General features: G+C 44.4%; 1 protein-coding gene across 4 annotated transcripts in view; it reads right to left on the reverse strand.

The window, feature by feature from the left end:
* Positions 1 to 362: 362 nt before the first annotated feature.
* The window catches only part of STAT3 (signal transducer and activator of transcription 3), a 61786-nt gene continuing 38223 nt past the window's right edge, over positions 363 to 23925 (reverse strand). The window contains exons 5-24 of one of the 4 annotated variants that reach the window (XM_058561016.1): positions 20831 to 20926; positions 20578 to 20659; positions 20248 to 20342; positions 19926 to 20077; positions 17939 to 18097; positions 17698 to 17790; positions 16790 to 16849; positions 12322 to 12351; positions 12129 to 12222; positions 11981 to 12028; positions 10023 to 10106; positions 9171 to 9269; positions 8908 to 9043; positions 8131 to 8183; positions 7830 to 7924; positions 7590 to 7729; positions 6322 to 6531; positions 3454 to 3496; positions 3061 to 3123; positions 363 to 2424 (exon numbers count right to left, since the gene is read on the reverse strand). In XM_058561016.1, coding sequence (XP_058416999.1) covers positions 3099 to 3123; positions 3454 to 3496; positions 6322 to 6531; positions 7590 to 7729; positions 7830 to 7924; positions 8131 to 8183; positions 8908 to 9043; positions 9171 to 9269; positions 10023 to 10106; positions 11981 to 12028; positions 12129 to 12222; positions 12322 to 12351; positions 16790 to 16849; positions 17698 to 17790; positions 17939 to 18097; positions 19926 to 20077; positions 20248 to 20342; positions 20578 to 20659; positions 20831 to 20926 — 1794 coding nt within the window. In that variant the 3' untranslated portion in view covers positions 363 to 2424; positions 3061 to 3098. Of the gene's footprint in view, positions 2425 to 3060; positions 3174 to 3453; positions 3497 to 6318; positions 6532 to 7589; positions 7730 to 7829; positions 7925 to 8130; positions 8184 to 8907; positions 9044 to 9170; positions 9270 to 10022; positions 10107 to 11980; positions 12029 to 12128; positions 12223 to 12321; positions 12352 to 16789; positions 16850 to 17697; positions 17791 to 17938; positions 18098 to 19925; positions 20078 to 20247; positions 20343 to 20577; positions 20660 to 20830; positions 20927 to 23925 lie in introns of all 4 variants that reach the window. The other 3 variants (XM_058561014.1, XM_058561015.1, XM_058561012.1) reach the window with 3 other exon arrangements.

Genomic DNA, 23925 nt, shown 5'->3' on the forward strand with positions numbered 1-23925 from the left:
GGGAGGCCTCGGGGGTGGAGTGAGAGTATCTTCACTCCAGCCTCCCTTCGGGAGCTTATCTAACCCCAGACAGGACACAGCTTGCAAATGCCTGGGGAGGGAGGAGGGAGGCCCCCACTCTGACACCTTTGTGCCGGACCCCTGGCTCCCCCAGTTATCCCTTACCTGGAGGCTGGTGGCTAACGTAAGATGGGGGGTGCTCAGTGGGCCTGCGTCAACTGGGGAGAGAGAGGCTAACGCAACCAGCTGGGAGCGAGGGCAGCCATCTCTGAGGACCCAGGCTGGGCCTGTGCATAAGGTCTCCCTGAACCGAAGCAGGGGAAAGGAACCTCCACCAACCAGACAGAGCTGCCATGCTGTCAGACGGTTCCTATATAACTTTTATTTCTGGAAGTTAAAGTAGATACAGCAATATACAAAAAAAAAAAAAAAAAAACCCACAATAATATAAATTTTTACACTATGAAGTATACATTGGAATTTGATGCAGTGGCCAGGAGCTTACGAACCACCGTATGGGCAGGTTAAGCCATCCAGGGGAACCCCTCGGCTGGGCTGGGGTCGGCAGGGGGAAGAGTGGAGAGAACGCGGGCAGGTCCTGGAGGACTCAGTTCTTTAAGGGAGAGGCCAAAACAAGTCTCAGCTCCTCTCAGAACTTGTTTCAATCCGAGTTAAAACCAGATACACACGCTACCTCAAAGCCACACACTTTACAACATCTGCTCCAGAGAAGCCTGGATCCTTGCCCCAGGTCCCTCTGATCTAAATTTCTCAGTTTATGAGTTAAGCTTATTATGAATCAAAGAGTGTTGCTGGAAGAGGGAGGGCTCTGTAGTATCCATCAACGGTTTCCAGGCAGGAGGTCAGGCATGGCCAAGGGCAACCCCTGTTCGTCCTGGAGAGAAGGTCCTCATCCCCTTACTTCAGAAACTGGCTGATTTGGGGATGACAAATAGCATTCTATAGCAACTGTGATCAGCTGAGACAAAGTTTTGGCTCACCCAATCTAGCCATGCCTATGGGTCAGAGGAGGCCCAAATACCAGAGACCACCTCAAAAGCTATTAAGTATTCAAAATGCACAGTAAATGTGAGTTGTTCTGCCTCATCGGTGGGGCCCCAACAGGGAGGAGATAGCTAACAGCCTTGAGGGAGGCCGGGGTGTACACTCCCTCACATGAGGGACAGACCTCGAGTTTATCAGTGAGCCTTTGCCCCTGGGTCAACCAATGAAGAAGTGATTACAGGTGCCATGGGAATCACCAAGAACTGGGCTAAGAACCATATTCCCTGAGCTCAACCAAACCCTTGGCTGGGGCCTTATTGTCTGAGTCATGTTCAACTTGTAACTTTCTCCCTCTTATTACAGGAGGTCCTGAGACCAGGATTCCTAAAGCAAACAGGAGAAGGACCTTTAGACACTGGAAGGCGCCATGCCACAGGGGGTCAGGTGGCAGTGGAAGGAAGGATGAATCATCCCATCCCTCATAAGGCACCCACAGAAACAACCCAGGCTCTGAAACAGGAGTGGAAGTCGAGGGAGAAAGGGAGGACAGGTTGTCAGCGCCCCTCTGCCCAGCCTTGCCTACTAATGGGCCAACACATTAAAGGGGAAAATAAAAACTTTGTTTATAAAAAAAAGTCTAGAATGTTTAGCTCCTCCTTAAACTTTCCTATTTCAAAGCCAAAGGCCAAGCTACAGCTTCAGATGTCTTCGAAGAGTTGGATCTGAAGCCCATTTCAGGGTTTATGTAAATTATCAGCCTGAAGAAAGCTGAACGCCTAAAGCACCAAGGAGGCTCTTAACTGAGTTTTCCTAAAGACAGGAAAGGCTATGCCCACACACGGTTTTTTGCCTTTTCAATTTTTTTTTCTTTAGTTTAAAAAGAAACTAGGGGCTTTGAGAATCCTATCTTCTACTTGGACATGAGCAAGGTTAAAAGTGCAATGCCAGGAGGACACAGCGAGAGGCAGCCTGTGGCATTAGCTTACAGAAATAGGCGGAGCGATGCCGCTGGCACCAGGAGGCACTTGTCTAACAACAAAAAGCTGCTGAGAAAGGAGGGCAGGGGAGCAAAAAAGACATTTCCTTTTTCTCCCTCTTGCCACCCCTTCCACATCCCCTGATCACAGTCTCAGAGAACGCATTCTTACTTGCATTTAGATAAAAGCATATCACCCACATTCACTCATTTCTCTATTTTAAAAAGTGCCCAGATTGCTCAAAGATAGCAGAAGTAGGAGATTAAAAAAAAATCTGGAACCACAAAGTTAGGAGTTCAGACGATCTGGGGTTTGGCTGTCTGAGGGGTGGTGGGACACAGGTAGGTGCCTCCGGCATCTCTCTCTGCAGCTCCGTCCTCGGCTCCTCACATGGGGGAGGTAGCGCACTCCGAGGTCAACTCCATGTCGAACGTGAGGGACTCTGGGGGGACAGACAAGGAGAGCGAGTTCAGTCGCCTGAGCCCTGCAGCTGGCAGGGCACATAGCCTTAAGCCCTTCCGGGGACAGAGGCTCAGGCCACCGCTGCCATCCAGTCTCCTGCCCCTTTCGGCCAAGATAGGGTCAGATAATCCAGATTGACTCTCCTCCCTACAGGGTCTTGCCCTCTGGAAGGGCTCGGCCTCCTTCCTACCTTAACTCACTCCCAACTCTCCATGTTTAAAGAAGCTCTAAGGCTGCCCTGGTGAATGCGGCAGCCTGGAGCCACAGGTGGCTACTGAGCACTTGAAATGTGGCTCGTCCAGACCAAGATGGGCCGTAGCTGTAAAACACCCAGCAGATTTCAGACTTAGTATGAAAAAGTCTCATGAATTTTTTCTTACATGTTGAAATGCTTTAGTATTTTGGATATATTGGATTAAATAAAATATATTATTAAAATTAACCTCACCTGTTTCTTTTTACTGTTTTTTAATGTGGCTACTAGAAAATTTACACTTCCACGTGTGGCGTGCATTCCGTTCCTACTGGAGAGCGCTGCTCTAGAACCTCCTTCTACCAATCCATGTGACCAGCTCTTGGACACAAAGGGGACAAGGTCTGTCAACCAAATACTCACCAAACTGCCCTCCTGCTGAGGGCTCAGCACCTTCACCATTATTTCCAAACTGCATCAATGAATCTAAAGTGCGGGGGGACATCGGCAGGTCAATGGTATTGCTGCAGGTCGTTCTGTAGGAAATGGGGAGCAGCGGGAGGGGAGAGGGCCGGGTTGACATGACACAATGGAGAAAAAAAAAAAAGAACAAAACACACACACACAAGCCATCAAACTCTGGTCTCCAACAGAAAAGTAAAAGCTCAAGCTTTTTAAACACACAAGGTCACTCTGAGTCCTAAACACAGCCCAGGGGCTTCCACCCTTCACAGGGCACCTCTCACCCAGTGTCCTACTCCCAGGATGACCGAGGACACTAGAAATGAAGGCCAATTGGGAAGGGAAGCCACTTACGGTGTCACACAGATAAACTTGGTCTTCAGGTACGGGGCAGCACCTGGGAAGAAGAAAACTGGGGCTCACTGATTGTGACCCCATGCTGGGTCCAGGGCAGGAGGAAGCTGGCTGCCTCGCCAGGGCTGACTTGAAACTCACTCCATCCCTGAGTAGAGGCTGCTTTGAACTCTGCCTCCCCCAGGGCTCCCTCCCCCACAATGCATTATGTGATGTTCTAGGCACCTGCAGCATGGAAGATCACTTCTTTCCATGAAGCTTTCCTGAACTGCAGACCTTTCAGCACACCCTTGTGCCACCTGAGCCTGGACGAACACCAGCGCTACGCTCATTCTTTCCCTAGATTACGTCAATGTTCAACTGCCTGAATGTGGTCTGAGGGTTGTATTCCGACCTCATCGTATCTCTTCCATAACTTCTCTGCATGCAGAAACGGGGCATATGCAGTCTGGGCATGGCGTCCTGCTCAGATACCAAAGTCACTGAGTCTTTAAGAGACCGTGGAAACTGCTAACGCAGTTCCAAAGCTGAGGGTTACACCTTCTGTTCTTATCAGCACTAATCTGCCTCTCTTACATTTTTAGGTGAGGGTATCAGTAACTCCCCGGTTGGATAACCACATCACACAAAAGCAGCCTCGATATACAGGGAGGATGCCTTGCGGTGCAGTACAATCGACTCTGGACTGGAAGGCAGGAGGCCTGGGCCTCGTTATGTCTTGAATAGCGAAGAGACCAGGGCCAGGCACTTTGTCTCTTGTGTATAAAGTAAGAGGTGGGGAGAGGGAGGTGCCCAGCCCTGTCATTTGTAATTCTTGTTCTATAGCTAGAAATGTGAGGATTGAAATAAATAAATTTTAGGTGGTAAATGCTCACACCAAGAGGTCAAGGAACCTTGGAGAGACACTGGCATGAACAAATCTCTTAGGAGGCATGGGGCAGGGTAGTGCTGAGAGAAGCACAGTTATGAAGCTTGAGGCTTACAGAGAAACTGAGGGATCAGAAAGTATGACAATTGGAGAAAAGGGGCCTAGACTGCCATCTGAGTTTGTTTTGGGCCAAGAAATAGATTAATTCAGTACAGAATCCAAAGAAGTTACTGAGGCAGGGTTCTGGTGTTTTACAAATCCTTTTCAGCCCAGACCTGTGGGGAGCTGACACCCCAGGCAGAAAAGGATTTAATTCCCCAGTGATCAAGGAAGCTGAGAAAAATAGCTTCAGCCTGACATGCAACAGCAGAAGCAAAGGAGAACTAAGACTAAAAGCCAATTTATGGCTCTGTACAAGATTGTAAATGTATTTTATCCCATTTGTAAGGTAAGGGATTTGTCATTTCTAAGAGTGGACTCTCCCTCAAGCCATAAGGAAATACTGTGTGGGCTTCTGGTGGAGAAGGAAGGAAGAAGGGAGAGGATTTATCTCTGGGAGACAATTAAAGCTTCATGATGAAAAGAGAGGAAATGGTCACAGACCCATCTCCCAGAGGACTCCCACTTTAATACAGGGACTCCACACATACCTCGCCCGCCCCCACACCCCCTGACCCCATCTCCACACTCACACCACACCGAGCCCCTCAGAGTACACAGCTTACACTCGCCTCCCCAGGAGGCAGGCAGGGCACTGAAGTAATTAGCTCCTTTCTAGTGACTGGCATCTTGCCCCTGAGGAAACACTGATGTCTCCAGGCAGAAGACCTTGAGGAGGGTGATGGAACTTGGATCTTGAAAGCAAAATTAGTCTAAGGACCAGCACTTGGACCCAAAAGTCCTCTGCAGAAGGAACAAAGAGGAGTGTGACAGGGGCTGATAAACAGATCCCCCAACGGAAGCAGAACATGGAAAGAGAGATAAGGAGCAGACAGGAAGTGAGAGTTCAACTTTTCTAGAGGATGAGCAAAACTCATCACCAGAACAAAGGAAAATGGAAGGTCAGCTGTCAATTAGCTCAAATGCCCTCTTCCACATCCCATTCTTCCCACCCCAAGAAACTCCTCAGAGGAAATTCCTCCAAAAAAGTGTGAGGGAAGCTGGTGGGTGAGCTATTTGTGCAAAAAGTTTTTTCAAAAGCACCTGGGGCAGGGAAGCTAACCTCAAAGAATCACTTTAAATCCCTACTGCTCTATGATTAAGAAAAGTTAAATAAAAACAAAGAAGGGCACATCACAGTCTCCTCCCCAGGATCTGGACAGAACCCAGCGAGTCCATGCAGCAAACGCTGAGGGAACAGACTAGTGGGCTCTGCACCTCCATGCTGATGACCGCACTGGAGAGGACAGGCTAAATGTGAGATAATTTACACAGAACTTACAGAAACACGTATGCTCGTGCACATTAAAAAACATCTAAATACCAATTCCGTGCCCTCCCACCAGTTACCGTCTTCCCTTCAACCACCACTCTCCCTGACTCTGCTCTTAAACCATGTTCCAATGCTGCTAACCCTCATTTCCTCCAGAAAGCCGTTCTTCAGTCCACTTGACACTGCTTACATTGTTCAGGGATGGGGAAAAGAAACATGTTAGACTGAAGTCTGAGTCGCAAAGCTTCCAGAATTTAATGTGAGAAGCACTGTGCTAGCTGGGCATCCCGTCACTCAAGAATTCTGTCCTCGCTTCCTCTTCACAGTGTTTTAGGTACGTCTGGGGTGTATGCGTGCTATTTCCCCCTTCAGACTGGTGTCTCTGATTCTGCTCCTCTCTCCAACCCTAGCAGCTACCCCAAAAAGCACTTGCTACAAAGTTCCTTCCCATAAAGAGGAATAAACATCACCAGGTTCTTCAGACATTTACCTATCTGCCCTCCAAGGATCCTACAATTTCCCACTTTTCCCCAGGATTAAATGCCTGATGTGGAAAATCAACAACTACCTGGGTCAGCTTCAGGATGCTCCTGGCTCTCTGGCCGACAATACTTTCCAAAGGCCTCCTCCTTTGGAATGTCGGGGTAGAGATAGACCAGAGGGGACACCAGGATATTGGTGGCATCCATGATCTTGTAGCCCATGATGATCTCAGCGAACGACATGTTGTTCAGCTGCTGCTTGGTATATGGTTCCACCGACTGGATCTGGGTCTTACCTGTCATGGGGAATGGGAAGGGAAGATAATGGAACTGATGGCTAGGTAATCTCAAGAAAACTACCTGATTTATTTTTCCTCGAGGGGGAAAGATTTATGCCAGCCTAGTGCCTGAGACCCTGAATATCCTTCCCTGTCTCCTGGCACTGTGGAAATGTTCAGCTGGCTTTTTTTTTTTTTTTTAATTTTTCAAAAAATTTATTTATTTATTTATTTTTCCCCAAAGCCCCAGTAGATAGTTGTATGTCATAGTTGCACACCCTTCTAGTTGCTGTATGTGGGACGCGGCCTCAGCATGGCCAGAGAAGCGGTGCGTCAGTGCACGCCCGGGATCTGAACCCGGGCTGCCAGCAGCGGAGCACACGCATTTAACCACTAAGCCATGGGGCCGGCCCTCAGCTGGCTTCTGGAGAAGCTATCCAGTCGGGTCACAGGTAATAAACTTGAATAACTACTTGCATTAGATATATTAAGAGGGTAGGGGCCGGCCCCGTGGTGTAGTGGTTAAGTGCACGCACTCCACTGCCGGAGGACCAGGTTCGGATCCTGGGCGTGCACCAAGGCACCGCTTGTCAGGCCATGCTGTGGCGGCATCCCACATAAAGTGGAGGAAGATAGGCACGGATGTTAGCTCAGGGCCAGTCTTCCTCAGCAAAAAGAGGACGATTGGCATGGATGTTAGCTCAGGGCTAATCTTCCTCAGCAAAAAGAGGAGGATTGGCATGGATGTTAGCTCAGGGCTGATCTTCCTCACAAAAAAAACAAAAACAAAACAAAAAAGATATATTAAGAGGGTAGGTAAGAAAGGAGATGAAGAATAAAATTTAAATTGCAAATTTCTAGGCAAATATTAGCCCCTGAAGCAAGCAAAACACAATTGGCAAACCAATCCTCCAGCTGGTAGAATTTAGAGAAAAGTCGTCCAAACGTTTTACAAGTCCAAGGCAGGGAAGTGTGAAGCCATCTCTGCCCACTAGGGGGCAGTAGGTGCTTGAAACTAGTAGCAGCCATGGCAGCAGCAGTAACTGCCATTCCTGGTGAGAGAGAGCCAGGCTTACCACTGATGTCCTTCTCCACCCAAGTGAAGGTGACGCCTCCTTCTTTGCTGCTTTCACTGAATCTTAGGAGGAAGGTGCCTGGGGGCTTGGTGCTCAAGATGGCCCGCTCCCGCTCCTTACTGATAAAGCCCATTATGTACCTGGAGCCAAAGAGCAACAACAAGGTTCACCACTGGCCTGCTGAGAGAGCAGGTGACTTGTTACACGTGCTCTCTGCCAGACACAAGACTTTCAACCTACCCTTCATTCCAAAGAGCCAGGATGTACTTTTTCACAAGATCAATAATATTGTCCAGCCAGACCCAGAAGGAGAAGCCCTTGCCAGCCATGTTTTCCTGGAGAAAAGAATTAATGAGAAAGCCAAGTCTACCACCACCCCAGCTTTTTCCTTCCTAGGGGCACGGTGCCACCAAAATCCTCAGGCCCATCTACCCCAAGAGTCTATGGCCTTCAGGCCCAGTGCCACCCACAACAACCTCACAGATGAGCATTCTCTCCCACTCCCACGAGGTGGCCACAAGGATTTAATAAGATTGCTTACTTTGCAAAATTTAGCCCACGTGATCTGACACCCTGAATAATTCACACCAGGTCCTGAAGGAAAAAAAGAATAAAGTAGTATAATTTTCAGTTTTGAATCAAGATCTTATTTCTTAAAACAGAACACACACTCATACACATTTGCCCCACAACGGGCCATGAAACCATTGGTTTTCGTGTATTTGAAGGTTGCCACCGTTGTGTGGATACGTGTGCACATGCTCGCACACACCCCCACACCCAACCTCATCATTTGATCACCTGAGTTGTTAGGCCCAGCAGAGGTGGTAGATGATGTATCAAGTCCCCACTGTTCTTCCTAGCCTCGTGTGGAGGTCCAGGGACCAGCAGCACACACTACTAAACTGACAGCTAGTGTTAGAGGGCCACATGGTGGCAGCACAGGACAACGCTTACAGTCCAGGTATCACATAAAATATTTTACTAAAATTTTTTTCCAGGGGAAAAAATTAAAAATGAGCCTACGGTTTGTTGAAGAAACAGACAGGGACGTCAAGCCTTTAGCTCCGTGTTCTGACATGCACTTAAACTATCATCCTAAGGTTAGATAAGCAGTGCCCTAAGGGTGAGGGAGACAGCCGCCAGGAGGAAAGAACTCTGCCTCCACCTCATACAAATGATCACCAGGAGGCATCCTGACTCCCCCACCTGCCAGAGCACACGTTTCAGTGCTCAGTAAATTTTCCTGAATGAATGGCCCCACAGGCTAGATTTCTTTTCTGCGGAGGGCAGGAGGGAGAAAAGGGAAAGTGCTGACCTAAGAGTTTCTCTGCCAGCGTAGTCAACTGCTCGATGCTCAGCCCTCGCTTGGTGGTGGAGGAGAACTGCCAGCTCAGCACCTCAGCCACTTGATCCCAGGTTCCAATTGGGGGCTTGGTGAAAAAGTTCACGTTCTATTGAAAATGACACATTTGCTCATTTAGATAAGAGGCAGTGCTCGACGACCTGCACTAGGTAGCATTGACCTCCAGGCCCCGAGAAGTCAGGAGAGAAGGTGGTTTCCAGAGGATGGGCACTAACCTTGGGGTTGTTGGTGAGCATGTTATACCACAGGATAGACGCCCAGGCATTTGGCATCTGACAGATGTTGGAGATCACCACAACTGGCAGGGAGTGGGTCTGCGGAGTAAGTGGGAATGAGCTGGAGAGGCAGAGGGCCCTCACGGCTTCAAAAATCTCTTCATCCACATCTCACAGGGTTCAGAAGAAAAGGACATGCCGTAAACCCCAACCACTGCCAACTTTCGGGGAGGAGCGTGACCGAGTCAGCTCGAGACCCAGAGTGGAGTGCACGCTGAACACGGGCCCCAGGACCCGGGGTGCTATCTGAACACAATCAGGACCTTGTAAAATACGGCTTGCTCAACACTGGCCTCACACTCCATGGATTCCCCATTTATAAAACCTGGAAGGCAGTCTTCAAGAATTGAAGATCTATCTGCCCATTAAACAGAGAAGTCCCAGAAATCAGAGACTAGGATTCCTGCTTTTTCAGGTATATCTTGAATGTAAAGATCAAGAAAGCTGGCAAAAGAGAACGTCAATGCCAAAATTCTCTGTATACTAAAAATATTGGCTGTTTAAACACTATTTTGCTCAAACTTTATAAAGTCAATTATAATCAATTTCTAAATACAGATTTTCATATCAAGTCTGCTGAAAGCTGAGTACACATATACCTTCTAAGCACCCAAGCAAGACTTTATTCTCAGATGGAATACTAAGGATTTTTTGGAGAAAAATAAGCGAAAATAAACAGAGTGCTTAGCAAAGAGTCATCACTCCACCTTTTGTAGTAAAAATCCCAACGAGAAGTTCTTGTCCTGAATCACCCTGCACATAGCTCTATCCCAATTCTGCCGCAGAACCCACCTCAAGGTCAATCTTGAGGCCTTGGTGATACACTTCCGTCTCAAAGGTGATCAGGTGCAGCTCCTCAGTCACAATCAAGGAGGCCTATAGTAACGAGAACGACACTCTTCCTCAGAGAGAAAGGCATTCGGTACTAACAGCCACAGCTGAGGAGAGTGACATGCCACAGCCACACTGAACGAGGAAGGGTAACCCACCAGGCGGCCACGGACAAACTGCCAGGGACACAGCCCGAGCACATGCTCGCTTCAACACTGAGACTCTCCAATGCTCTGACTCTCAACCCGATCTTCCACTGGCTTCATTATAACATTACAGAGATCCAGTAGGTTATTGATAAAATGGGTAAGGCATAAAGAACAACAAAACAATGAACACCTGTGTACCCACCACCCAGTTTAAGGAAGAGATTCTCAGGGTGCCCTTCCCCAGTCCCATGCCTGTCCCTCCTCCCTCAGACATAACTGCTCTTTTGTCTTTTGGGTTTATCATTTCCTAGCTTTTCTTTATGATTCTACCATATTTCTATCTCTAAGCAGTGTATGTACTGTTTAGTTTGGGATGTTTGTGAACTTTATACATACGGAATCATATCCTATATATTCTTTAGTGCCTCACTTTTTACATCCATGTGATTGTGTGCATCTGCAATTTATTCATTTTCACAGCTATAGAGTAATCCACTGTAGGACTACACCACAAATCATTTATCCATTCTCATGCTGATGGGTATTCGGGTTGTATTTAGGGCTTACAACCAGGCTGTGACATCTGTACATGTTTCCTGGTATGCACGTGCAAAGATTTCTCTATTGTTAAATCCTGGGAGTGGCACTGCTGGTTTACAGGGTATGTTCATTTTTATAATGCCAAATTGTTTTCCAAAGCGACAATTTATACTTCCTCCAGCAATATAGCAACCTTATTTTGAATAAGAATTACCAATTCTCAGAAGTGAATTCTCAGAAACAGAATTCCAACTCATTTTTAAAACACTCTTTCTAATTACAAAAGTAATACATGTTCAGTTTAAAACACAAATACTACAGAGACAGCATAGAGTAGGCTTGGATACTAACAGCAGCATGAATACATAAGCACTGTTTGGTATATATTTCTCTAGAATTTTCTGATGCATACATGAATACACAAAAAACAGCATAGTATATTTTTTAAACAAATATACTACTCAGATTGTTTTGCATCTTGCTTTTTCTAAACAAACATGCCACATACATTTTTCCATATCATTGCACATAGACAACCTCACTCTTTAACTAATGTCAAGTATTATAAATTCAATTTGTTTTTTTTAAGGCCTGCTATATCTTAGAGAAGGGGGAAGAATGGCTCAGGGGACAATTATCAGAAAAAGAACAGAGTGGCACAATTTTTAAAAAAGATTAAAAACTAGTTTTTGGTCACATTTACCTTTTTTTATGTTTATTCTTGACACTAAGAATCCAATAATCTGAATCAATGGGACGCAGAGAAGAAATATGGAGGATAAAGAACAAGACAGTTTTGTTCTTTTTCTTTTTCTTAAATGTTTAACTTAGATTTGCTGTAGCTTCCATCCCACCTCAGAGAGAAAAACTGGTCACCAAGATGGAGCCAAGCAATGCCAGCTGGTAGAAGTTGGACAGGGAATTTGGAAAGCCCCAAGCAAGGTGGTAAGCTTTTTTTCTACTAAATGAGTGTGGGTAACTCAGCAAGGGACTTTCCACTCCTCCCTAATGATGAGCTCACTCCAGGGACAATCAAGGAAATGCTCCAAGCCAGAGAGCTCCATGGCATCTGTGACTTCTGATCATGTCATTTTGGCCCATGGTGACTTTTCTGAATGACTACAGCTGAAACAACAGGTTGGTGTCTCTAATTCTGGACAATAAGAAGGTTCTTTCTCTCTCCCCCTAAAAGAAACCCTCCCAGTGGCATTTATCCCCAACAAAACTTACGTCACAATTGGCTCGGCCCCCGTTACCACATCTTTGCTCTCTCAGGGTCTGTAAGAAAAGCAAAGAGCGCCTGTCACGTGAGGCTGTCCCTAGCCTCTCCCTGTGCCAGAGACCCTTGGACAAGGGGAGTCGGGCTTCTCCCACGTACCAAGTGCTTGAACTCTGCAGAGAGGCTGCCGTTGTTGGACTCCTCCATGTTCATCACTTTTGTGTTTGTGCCCAGAATGTTAAATTTCCGGGATCTGAATTAAAGGAGAAGAACCAACCACACAGGTGACTGAGTGGCCAGAGGACAAAGGTAGATTAAACAGGACAAAAGGAAGCATCGAGGCTGAACTTACCCTCTGAGAGCTGCAACGTCCCCGGAGTCTCTGTTAAGAACACACACCGGTGTTAATAAAGTGGACCCTGTGTTTCTTCAACAAGTCTGCTTCGACAACCTGTAATTTACTCTGATGGAAAAATTGCTGCGCTCTTGGGAATTTCTTTAAACTATTCAATTACATTTTATATGTGAAATATAACAACGCTGTATATGCTTAAGCAGTAGACACAACTGGTTGCCTACCCAACATCTACTCCTCACTTCCAAACAGAACTTGCTCAGGTGTCCTGCCCACGCCCACCTCCAGGGGATCCTGATCATTCAGTGCATCAGAACATAGCACGCCCAGGTGCAGTGGTCCAGGGGTGAGGACCTGACCTACACTGTCTCAATCAGACTGGGAGGGAGTTATATCCCAGGTTGGATTTACATTCCACACCTTCAGCTGAACATGAGCAAAGAAGCCTGTCACCTTAACTACTACAAGCAACCACGCTGCAACCCAGAAGGGAATCAGATGCAGGTGATACTTATGACGGTAGAGAAGAGAGATGTAAGATTCTGGGCCGTTGATGACATCAGTGAGTCACTGATCTCATGGTCAGGAACTTGCCCTAACTCTACATTGCCAGTTATACTGGGTTGCAAATTTCTTATTATTCAAGCAACACCGGGTTTTCTGTAAAGGTTTACTGTTACCTGCAACTCAGAGCATCCCATTTGATATAGCTGGAAATATTCTTCCCACGCATTGACTCTCTTTTAATTCTATATTTTTGTTTTTTTTTTTAAACTTTATTTATTTTTCCCCCAAAAGCCCCAGCAGATAGTTGTATGTCATAGTTCCACATCCTTCTAGTTGCTGTATGTGGGACGCGGCCTCAGCATGGCCTGAGAAGCGGTGCGTCGGTGCGCGCCCAGGATCCGAACCCTGGCCACCAACAGCGGAGTGCGTGGACTTAACCGCTGAGCCATGGGGCCGGCCCTAATTCTTTATTTTTGAATATACAGTTTTTGGGGGTTTTTTTTGCTGAGGAAGAGTCACTCTGAGCTAACATCTGTTGCCAATCTTCCTCTTTTCACTTGAGGAAGAGTCACCCTGTGCTAACATCTGTTGCCAATCTTCCTCTTTTTGCTTGAGGAAGATTTGCCCTGAGCTAACATCTGTTGCCAATCTTCCTCTTTTTGCTTGAAGAAGATTTGCCCTGAGCTAACATCTGTGCCAATCTTCCTCTTTTTTTTTTTTTTTTTTTTGTGAGGAAGATCAGCCCTGAGCTAACATCTGCCAATCCTCCTCTTTTTGTTGAGGAAGAATTGGCCCTGGTCTAACATCCATGCCCATCTTCCTCCACTTTATATGGGACGCCGCCATAGCAGGGCTGACAAATGGTGTAGGTCCACGCCCGGGATCCAAACCTGTGAACCTGGGCCACTGAAGAGGAGCGATGAACTTAACCAGTAGGCCACAGGGCGAGCCCATATAGTTTTTTACACAGTCACATTTCTCAGTCTTTTCCTTTCTTTCTCTATTATTTTAGTACTGTTTAAAAAGTCCTTCTCCATTGCTATATATTCATTTATGCTTTTAGAATTAATAGCAGCTACTATTTATTAAATAGTGCATTCCATGGGAATTTATAGATTAAAACAGATCAAGTTTTAAACCATTCAGAAGATATCTTTCCATATATCACATTGTAGAATTTAACAGTCTTCATTATCAAGAAATTCTCCCTCATGTTTAACCTATATTTCCTTTTTTTTTACATTCTTTTTTATATTACAGCTTTGATGTATAATTGACAAATAATAAACTGCCTATTTAAAATGTATAATTTGATAAGGTTTGATATATGTATATATACTATACACACCTGTGACGTCACCCCAATCAAGACAATGAACATGTCTATCACACCCAAAGTTTCCCCTGCCCATTTGTAACCCATTCCTAATCCCCCACTCCACTCTCCCCTGTCCCCAGGCAACCTCTGATCTGCTTTCAGTCACTACAGATTCATTTGCATTTCTAGAGTTTTATGTAAATGGAAACATAAAATATGTACTCCTTTTTCTTGGTCTGGCTTCTTTCACTCAGCATAATTATTTTGAGATTTATTCAGGTGTTGCAAGTATCAATAATTCATTCCTTTTCGTTGGTGAGGAATATTCCATTATATGGATATACTACAATTATTTATTCATTTACCTATTAATGGACATTCACCTACCTATTAATGGACATTCACCTACTAACGGACATTCTTGTACAACCCTTTGTGTGGCATATGCCGTCATTTCTCTTGGATTAATACTTAAGAGTGGAATAGTAGGGTCATAGGGTAGATATATGTTTAATTTTCCAGTTCAGGAAACTGCCAAACTGTTTTCCAAAGCGGTTGTAACACTTTGCCGTTTTACCACCATTACATTATACATTCATCTATGCTTTTAAGACACTTGTTTTTTGTTTTTTTTTGTTTTTCTTTTTTTGTGTGTGTTAGGAAGATCAGCCCTGAGCTAACATCCGTGCTAATCCTCCTCTTTTTGCTGAGGAAGACCGGCTCTGAGCTAACATCTATTGCCAATCCTCCTCCTTTTTTTCCCCAAAACCCCAGTAGATAGTTGTATGTCATAGTTGCACATCCTTCTAGTTGCTGTATGTGGGACACGGCCTCAGCATGGCTGGAGAAGCGGTGCATCGGTGCGCGCCCGGGATCCGAACCCGGGACCGCCAGTAGCGGAGCGCACGCACTTAACCGCTAAGCCACGGGGCCGGCCCTAAGACACTTGTTTTAAACACGTAAATACATCCGGAATTTATTCTGGTGGACAGTAAAAAGTAAAACTCTAACTTCTCACTTGAATCCCCCTAATACTAAGTTGTCCCAAAACCACTTACTGAATAATCCATCCTTTCCTTATGGATTTGAGATATCATTTTAAACACATATTAATTCTTTATATAAACTTGAGGTCTATTTCTAGACTTAAGATTTTATTTCAGAGATCAATCAGTTTATTCCTGCCCTAGTAACACACTCATTTAGTAACTGAAACTTTGTATTACATTTTAGTATCTGGCAGGGCAGTTTCTCATACCACCTCCCACTATTTTTATTTAATAAAAAAAATTTTTTTGAAAGTAGAATGGTGGTTGGCAAGGGCTGGGAGGAGAGGGAAATGGAGATTTGTCGTTCAATGGCTATAGAGTTTTGGTTTTGCAAGATGAAAAAGTTCTGCAGATCTGTTGCACAACAATGTGAACACATGTAACACTACTGAACTGTACACTTAAAAATAGATAAGATGGCAAATTTTATGTTAAATGTTTTTTTACCATAATTAATAAAGAAATCCTTTTTTTTTTTTTAAGATTTATTTATTTATTTATTTCTTCCCCCAAAGCCCCAGTAGACAGCCGTATGCCATAGCTGCACATCCCTCTAGCTGCTGCATGTGGGATGCGGCCCCAGCATGGCCGGAGAAGTGGTGCGTCGGTGCGCGCCCGGGACCCGAACCCTGGCCCCCAGCAGCAGGGCGCGTGCACTTAACCGCTAAGCCACGGGGCCGGCCCAATAAATCCTTTTTAAAAAAGCTATCTTTGATTTTTTTTTTCATCTAAGACACAACTTGAAAAGCAAGTCAAGAGTTTAAAAAAATCCTATTCACATTTTGGTTGCTGCTGTACTAACTGGGAAGAACCGACATGTTTATAATAAAATTAAAAGTCTACAGTCCAGGAATATGATTGGTTTCATCACTTTTTACAATATCCCTTCCTTACTAAAATTCTATAGTTTTCTTCAAATAGATCTTAAACATTTCTGCTAAGTTTATCACAATATATTTTTTACTTTTGTTGCTTATTGTGAGATCATTTTTCTATTATAATTTCTAACTGATTAACACTAATATATAGTTGAAGTTATTAATTTTTGTTTATTTATTAAACCTATCACCTTCCTCAAGTCCCTCATTTCATTAGCAATTATTTTCCAGTTCATTCTCATGAAATTTCCAGATAAATGATTATACTATCTAAAAATAAGGATACATTTTCTCTTTTCTAATCTCTTCAAAGGGTATGTGCATTTTAATTTTTGAAAGGTACTGTCAAATTTTGAAAAGTATTCCTTATGTGGTGAAGTGTGGAACAATAAAAAAAATCTATTTTTCCCATATATTCTCAGTTTTATAAAAATATGCATAAATTACATTTATAAGTAAAAAAACTAAAGAAGAAAAGGGACTCAAGGTCACAATAGCGAGTGCAACTCAAATCTGTACCACCAGCCCTGTGGTTTTGTTCAGGCACGTAAATGACAAACCACTGCAAGGTTTTTAAAAACTTTTTGTTCAAAAAATGAAGATCTCTGAATGGAGATAAAGTCTCTAAGTTGACATGGTACCTGTCAAAGTTCTCATTTCTCTGTCTCCCATTTGAAAAAATGAAAAAAAGAGCTAAGATAAGGAGTACTTACTTGTCAATGCACACTTTAATTTTAAGCTGATAATTTAACTCGGGGAATTTGACCAGCAATCTATTTCAAAAAAAGAAAAAAAACAGTTTCTGAGCAAAGAAAAAAAAAATCTAGTTAAAAAAAAGTCAGTAGGCTCCCCCAGCAACTTCCAGTTGAAGAAACATAAAACTTCTAACTCTTCATTTCAAAGGGGTGAATAAATTACAATCCCAAATTCCTCTTCCTGCCAGTACTGTCTTTGATCTTAAGTTGAGCATCACCCCTTCAGACCAAAAAGTACTGAAAAAAAGCCTAAGAACTTGGACAAAGTTGTGAGAGATTCACAAAAAGATAATAAAAGCCATTTCATGACAAACATTATAGGAATACGCTCTTTGCAGCTGGTATTCTTTCTATTAAATCTGAAACCCAACATGATACTGTTTCCGAAAAGGGAAATTTCACTGCAGAAGGGCAAACCCCAGCATACCTGTTCTGACTTGAGTGTGAAAGTAACACTCTACCCTGCAGACCCACCGCCCACCTGCCAGGTGGCCCCTTAGCTTCTATATCACTAACCCTTCTTTGCTCTTTCCCTTAAAATCCTCAGGGAAAAGTAGGCTCCAAGAAGAGAAAGTAACCAGCATTACTTTGCCCCTTTTCCAGGGCAGAAGGAGACACGATGGCCTAAGACTGTAGGCCTGGAATCATAGGAATATGCCCAGGTAACCTCAAAAAGATGACCAGTAGTTCCTTAGCTTTTGACAGAAGAATCAAAGAGCAAGGTGATATTATGCCAACAAATCCCATACCCACCAGAGTACTGCCTGTGATGCCTGTAAAGAACAACCCTGGCCACCAACTCTGCTCTCGTCCTAAGAGCGTCCCTCAATAAAATATCTACTGGAAGTGGAAGTGCCGTGGCCCACCTGACTTTAGTAGTAAACTGGACACCAGTCTTGATGACTAACGGCCGGTCGGGATGCATGGGCATGCAGGGCTGCCGCTCAACCACAAAGGCACTGAAAGGAGAGAAGGACAGAGTTCACACACTACCCAGCACACCAGTCTTTGTCCTGTGCTCTGAAGTGAGCCGATCTCTCGTTTAAGGACAGGATTCTTGGGGGGAGGTGGGGGATGATGAGGGAAGGGGACAGGGTTCTAAGTTACCTTTTCATTAAGTTTCTAAACAGCTCCACAATTCTCTCCTCCAGCATTGGCCGGTGCTGTACAATGGGATCCCCTTTGTAGGAAACTTTCTGCTGCAACTCCTCCAGTTTCTTAATTTGTTGGCGGGTCTGAAGTTGAGATTCTGCTAATGAGGTTATCCTGCCAATAAAATAAGAAAGTTACCAGTTACCTACGTGAGTATACATGGGTGAGTTGGAGAAGGGGAAGGAAATATCATAGATATAAACACCACTATGTAGTCCCCTGAAATAAGAAAGGGGAATTTTTTTTATTGTGCTAAAATATATATAATACAAAATTTACCATTTGTAAGTGGCATTAAATAAGAAAAGGGGACTTTATTTTGCCTTTTTAAATAGTCCCTTCCTAAAATTTTACATTTCAAAGAAGGAGCTAGGCATAGAGGAAGTATCAAAACTTATACCACTAGGAGGCATTAACAGAGTGATCACTGGAAAGTGACAAGCATTACAACCCAGAGAACATGAAATATGGAATTTGGTACTTTCTTCATCCTAACTTGTCCTTGTACCAAAATGTGGGGACTGTGGAAACATAGGAGATCAGACAGCCCAAGAAGATGGGTTTGAGCTAGTCCTGCCACTCGCTATCTGTGCAACTTTGGCCAGGTCCCTTCACCATGGTGAGCCTTAATGTCCCCTCACATGAGAGAAAGGGTTGAACTGGATGATCCCCATGAGCACTGTCAACTTCAACCTTCAATGGATCAAAGGATATGACATCATGTTTCAAAATCTTGATAATATGCATATAGAAAAAGGGGACACAGAGACAAAGGCTGATTAAATCTGTTCCCAGGAATCGAGAATATTAACGTCTCCCCTTGATGGTCTATCACTAGTTCAATAAAAGACTAAAAGGCCTCAAAGAGAGAAGGTGAAAGATGCAGGGCATGGGGGAGGGACAGGACACCTGCCAAGACTTCTGAGCTCCCTGACTCCCTTCTGGCACTCACATTCTCCCATTCCCAGAACTTAAGCTTTTTGGTTCCCTGATCAGAAAGCATTTAAAACTGCTTTCAGTAAATTAACAAAACGCAGAGTTAGTGAGGATATGAACAAACAGGAATTATCATGCAGAGTTGTCCTAAACTTCCAATTTTATGCTCTATGTATCTGGGTACCTCTTCATGTCAAGTTTCTCCTAGTTTAAGCTGGTGAAATATTCATTATCTCCTTGCATGTCAAGGGTGCTCAATAAAGATTTGCTGGACGAATGAAGGTAAAAGGGCAGATTACAGAAGAGCATATAAAGAATGATCCCACTAATGTGAAAACGTACAGATTTCTATCTTTGTGTATATATACAATAACAGATGTCTAGAGTGATGGTCACCAAAACCTTAACTGTAGGTACCTCTGAATGATTAGACTTAAGACTTTTCTTCTCTTTATTTTCTGTTTTTGAACTTTCTTCCATTATAAAAAGCATGTGTCATTTTAGATTATTAAAATAACTAAAATTCAAAATTTAGTCTACACGTTAAATACAGTTAAACCAAAAGCTTTATTGAATTTATTAAATAAAACATATTTAAAATATAGTAATATAAATACATTTTTATAGTCATGTGCTGTGTAACAACATTTCACTCAACAAGAGACCGCATATGTTATGGTGATTCTATAAGATTAGTACCATGAAGCTGACGTGTGTAGTAGGCCATACCATCTAGGTTTGTGCAAGTACACTCTATGATGTTCACACAACAACGAAATTGCCTAACGATGCATTTCTCAGAATGTATCCCTGTTGTTAAGCAACACATGACTGTATAAAAAAAATTTTTTTCCAAATTAAGTAAAAGCTTTAACTCAGACTTAATTTGAGTATGCAAAAGTCCCCACCTTTGAGATATAGTACCAACTCTTTGGGCTTGCAATTATGACCATAATTTAGCACAGCATTCCAGAAAGAAAGGAAACACTTCTCTTTCATCTTTTACCAGTTTTCTAGACGATCTAGGCAGATGTTGGGAGGGCCTCCAATGCAAGCAATCTGCTGTCGCCTCTTCCAGTCAGCCAGCTCCTCATCTGTGAGAGTTTTCTGCACGTACTCCATAGCTGACAGAAGCCCTGCCAACTCACTCACAATGCTCTGGTTGGAAACCAAAACAAAGTCAGAAAACATTTCCTCAGACCATCTCTAACCACATTCTTTAGTCAATTCCAGAGAAGGAACATCTTAGAAACCAGGCAAGTTCTGCCATGAGATGCCGAAATCCCACAGGCGCGTGAGATGCAGGGGAAGGTGTCCCATGCTCTTACTCGCCGCATCTGGTCCAGCGCAGTAAGCATCTGTTCCAGCTGCTGCATCTTCTGCCTGGTCACTGACTGGTTGTTTCCATTCAGATCCTGCATGTCTGAGGAGGAAGGAAAAACTCCTTGACCTGAGGGAAGACTCCTATCCTTAATTAACTAGGCTCCCTAAAGCACCAGTTGCCCTTGTGCCCCCTCCACACACACACACACACACACACACACACACACACACACACACAAAGTCTGAACACAGAGTCAAGACAGACAAGTCCTGAAACTCGAGTAACGCAAACTCACTTTCTATAGGAGATTTTAACGTCTCTAATATTCACTTGCCTCCTTGACTCTTGAGCGTTTTATAGTTGAAATCAAAGTCATCCTGGAGATTCTCTACCACTTTCATTTTCTGTTCTAGATCCTGTTTAAAACAAACAAACAAACAAAACAGAAATCAAAAAGACTGCTTTGGGGAGAGGGAACAGAAAGTTTCTGAGAAGAATTAAAATGAAGCCAAAACCTCAAAAGAGACACACGCAGGGGCCACAGGCAATAGCCCCAAGGAAAGGCTTCCTGCCCGGGACTTGCTCACCTGTACTCGCTTCCGAACATCCTGTAGGTGCTGCTCCAGCATCTGCTGCTTCTCCGTCACCACGGCAGCTGTGGGGTGGTTGGCCTGGCCCCCTTGCTGCCAAAAAAGGGAGCCAACACACATGTGAACCCAGGAAACATGGGGAGAAAAATGCCTCTGTCTGGTCTGCACCCTTTCTTTTGGCCTGAGATGCTGCTGCCATGTGAGGGAGGGGAAACAGAGGCAGCAAGCCGGGCACCGTAACGGGCAGTTATGCAGCGGCGGTGCTCTCCAGGTGCTGTCAGCACGGTGCCAAGGAAGCTCTCAAGTAGTTTTACCTGTGTCCTTGGCTTTTTACCTCCAGGTCATATCATAAACTCACTCTATGTATTGCACGAGGAGACCACATATTGAGCTAAGAAGTGGTCCCTACCTTCAAAAAGCTCATTCTAGGTAAGTATGTAAAAAAATTCAGAACAATTTATGACAGTGGATTTCGGATGCCTATTTACATGCACATGGCGTCCAGGACATTTCTGTGGGATAATAAAAAGCCATTCTGTCCCAGGGGTGAAATGCCATATTAAGAGATATTATCTTGGGGGAGAAGGGGAGGCTGCTGGTACCCTGAAAAGGTCAAATAGCACATCAAATTTAAAAGCAGTAAGTTTTGTCAAAGTAATAGGACATCTTCTAACAAAAAAAGACCATGTAAAAGCTGCAGTGATCAAGACAGTATAGTACTGGTATAGGATAGAGATATTAATCAATGGAACAGAATTGAGAGGCCAGGAAAGACATTATATATTCAGTTTTCCAAACCAGAAATTCTCAGTTGTCTGATTTCACACTGAGTCACCAAACTCTCCTAGCTCGCTATTCGCCATCTTTCAAATGGATCTCTAGTGCCACTGGCTCAGTTCAAGCCCCAATTCGTTGATCTCTTTGCCTCTAACCCCTCTCACATCCCACCTGTTCTCCACACTGCTACCAGAAGTCTAAAAACAGATCTTAACATGCCAGTTTTATTTTATTTTTTTTTAAATATTCTTTTTCTCTTTATTTATTTTTTCCCCCAAAGCCCCAGTAGATAGTTGTATGTCATAGTTACACATCCTTCTAGTTGCTGCATGTGGGACGCGGCCTCAGCATGGCCAGAGAAGCAGTGCGTCGGTGCGTGCCCGGGACCCGGGCCTGGGCTGCCAGCAGCAGAGCGCGCGCACTTAACCGCTAAGCCACGGGGCCGGCCCAAACATGCCAGTTTTAAAGGGAACCCTTCTCTCCCTTTCCCATGGTCCCTATCCAAGCCCAGAGAATACAAAATTCCCTTAGAAGTTTTGGGAAGGCAACCTCCACTCCTGCTTATTCTCTTCATAGCAGGAGTGACTCAGCTGATCGGTGAGACTGGGAGAAAGACTGTGCACAAAGAGGGCTTCAAAGAACCCAGCACTTAAGCTGGTGCCTCTCTCCTCCTCTCTTGCCTTCCTGGGGCACACCTGGGGCAGGAGTGAGGGCCTGGTTTCTAGAAGCAGTTCTAGAGGCCTATCTCTCTGTCTAGTGGGTCTTGGAAGCTCCATAGGGATGAATGGGGGAGCATTGCTCTGCAAACCCAGTCTCTCCACCCCAAGATCTGACTCAGGGGGCAAGCATCACAAAGCCCCTGTAGCTACCCGCCCAAGCCCTGCTATCTAGTCTTGTTGTATCAACAATACAGCTGACATTTTAATCTGTATTTGACTCCCACATCTATTTCTCAATTGGTACTGCACTTCAAGGGGGAAAACAGATGTGATTAAGTATCACCCACAGAAACCCACCTCTAATACCTTTGTAAAAAGGACTGGCTCCCCACTACTTCCAGGTATAAACGTCTCAGCCCAGTGTAGACAGATTTTTCACACAATCTGACGACAACTTAAACCCTCCCGCCCTGCGCTTCAGTTACCCCAAACTACCCACTCTTCCCCACACACAGCATGTTTTCACACTCTACCTCCCCACACACTGCGCACTCAGCCTGGCCCGTGCTTCTGCCCAAGCACACCTGAACTCATTCACCTCCAAACTCAGTGCAACTGTTTGCTCTCCTGTGCAACCTTATTCAACTTCCTTAGGCAAAATTACTCACATCCTCCTCCATATTTTTCTCACTTTGAGTGTTTGTGTACCTATAATCCCAATTAGACTGAGAGCCCTGGTAGCAGGGATCATACCCCCTCTTCTTCCTATCTCCTGCTGCTTTACCCATAAAAGACACTCATGAGTCATATGCCAGATGATGTAAACAGAGAAAATAACAGCGAGGCCTGGGTTGAAGCCTCAAATATCCTGCAGCTCTATACTGGGGGCTGCAAACTTTTCCTCTAAGGGCCAGGTGGTAAATACTTTTGGCTTTGTGGGTCATACAGTCTCTGTTGTAAATACTCAGCCCAGCCATTTCGGCATGAAAGCAGCCACAGAGAATGGATACACGAATGTGTGGCTGTGTTTCAAAAAACTTCATTTACAAAAACAGGCAGCAGGCTGGATTTGGCACAGTTTGCCAACCCCTGATCTACAGGATTGGGAACATCCTTGGGACACCTACTGCTTTCCTATCTCTCATGGTAAAGTTGGAGCCTCTATCTAAATTGGCTTAAATCAAACATTTTTATTTTATTAAACAGGATGAAAACATAAAGGTGCCCCACAACAGAAAACCCCCCTAGTGACGCATGGACAACTGCCTCTTTGCTAACCTCCCTGTCTCCAGGGTCTCGAACAGAGTTATCAGTAAGTTACCACTTACAAACATCTAAGCATATCAGTTCCTGCTGAAAATTCTTCACGGGGTCCCCATTTCTTACAGTAATGGTGACGGTGATGATTGATGATGATAATGGTAATGATGACAGAAGTGGAAAGCAGTTAACGTTTATTTCACATTTATATGTCAGGTACTGTTCTAAGCATTTGACACGTATGAATTAATTTAAGTCTATGAAATAGGTACTATAATGACGCCCATTGGAGGAAGAGAGAGAGTTAATAATTTGCCTCAGGTTACACAGCAAGTGGCAGAGCTATGGGGTTCAAACCCAGGCAGTCTGGCCCCAAGGCCCCTGTACTAACCGCTC

Source organism: Diceros bicornis, chromosome 18 (genome assembly GCF_020826845.1).
Source record: "Diceros bicornis minor isolate mBicDic1 chromosome 18, mDicBic1.mat.cur, whole genome shotgun sequence".
NCBI lineage: Eukaryota > Metazoa > Chordata > Mammalia > Perissodactyla > Rhinocerotidae > Diceros > Diceros bicornis.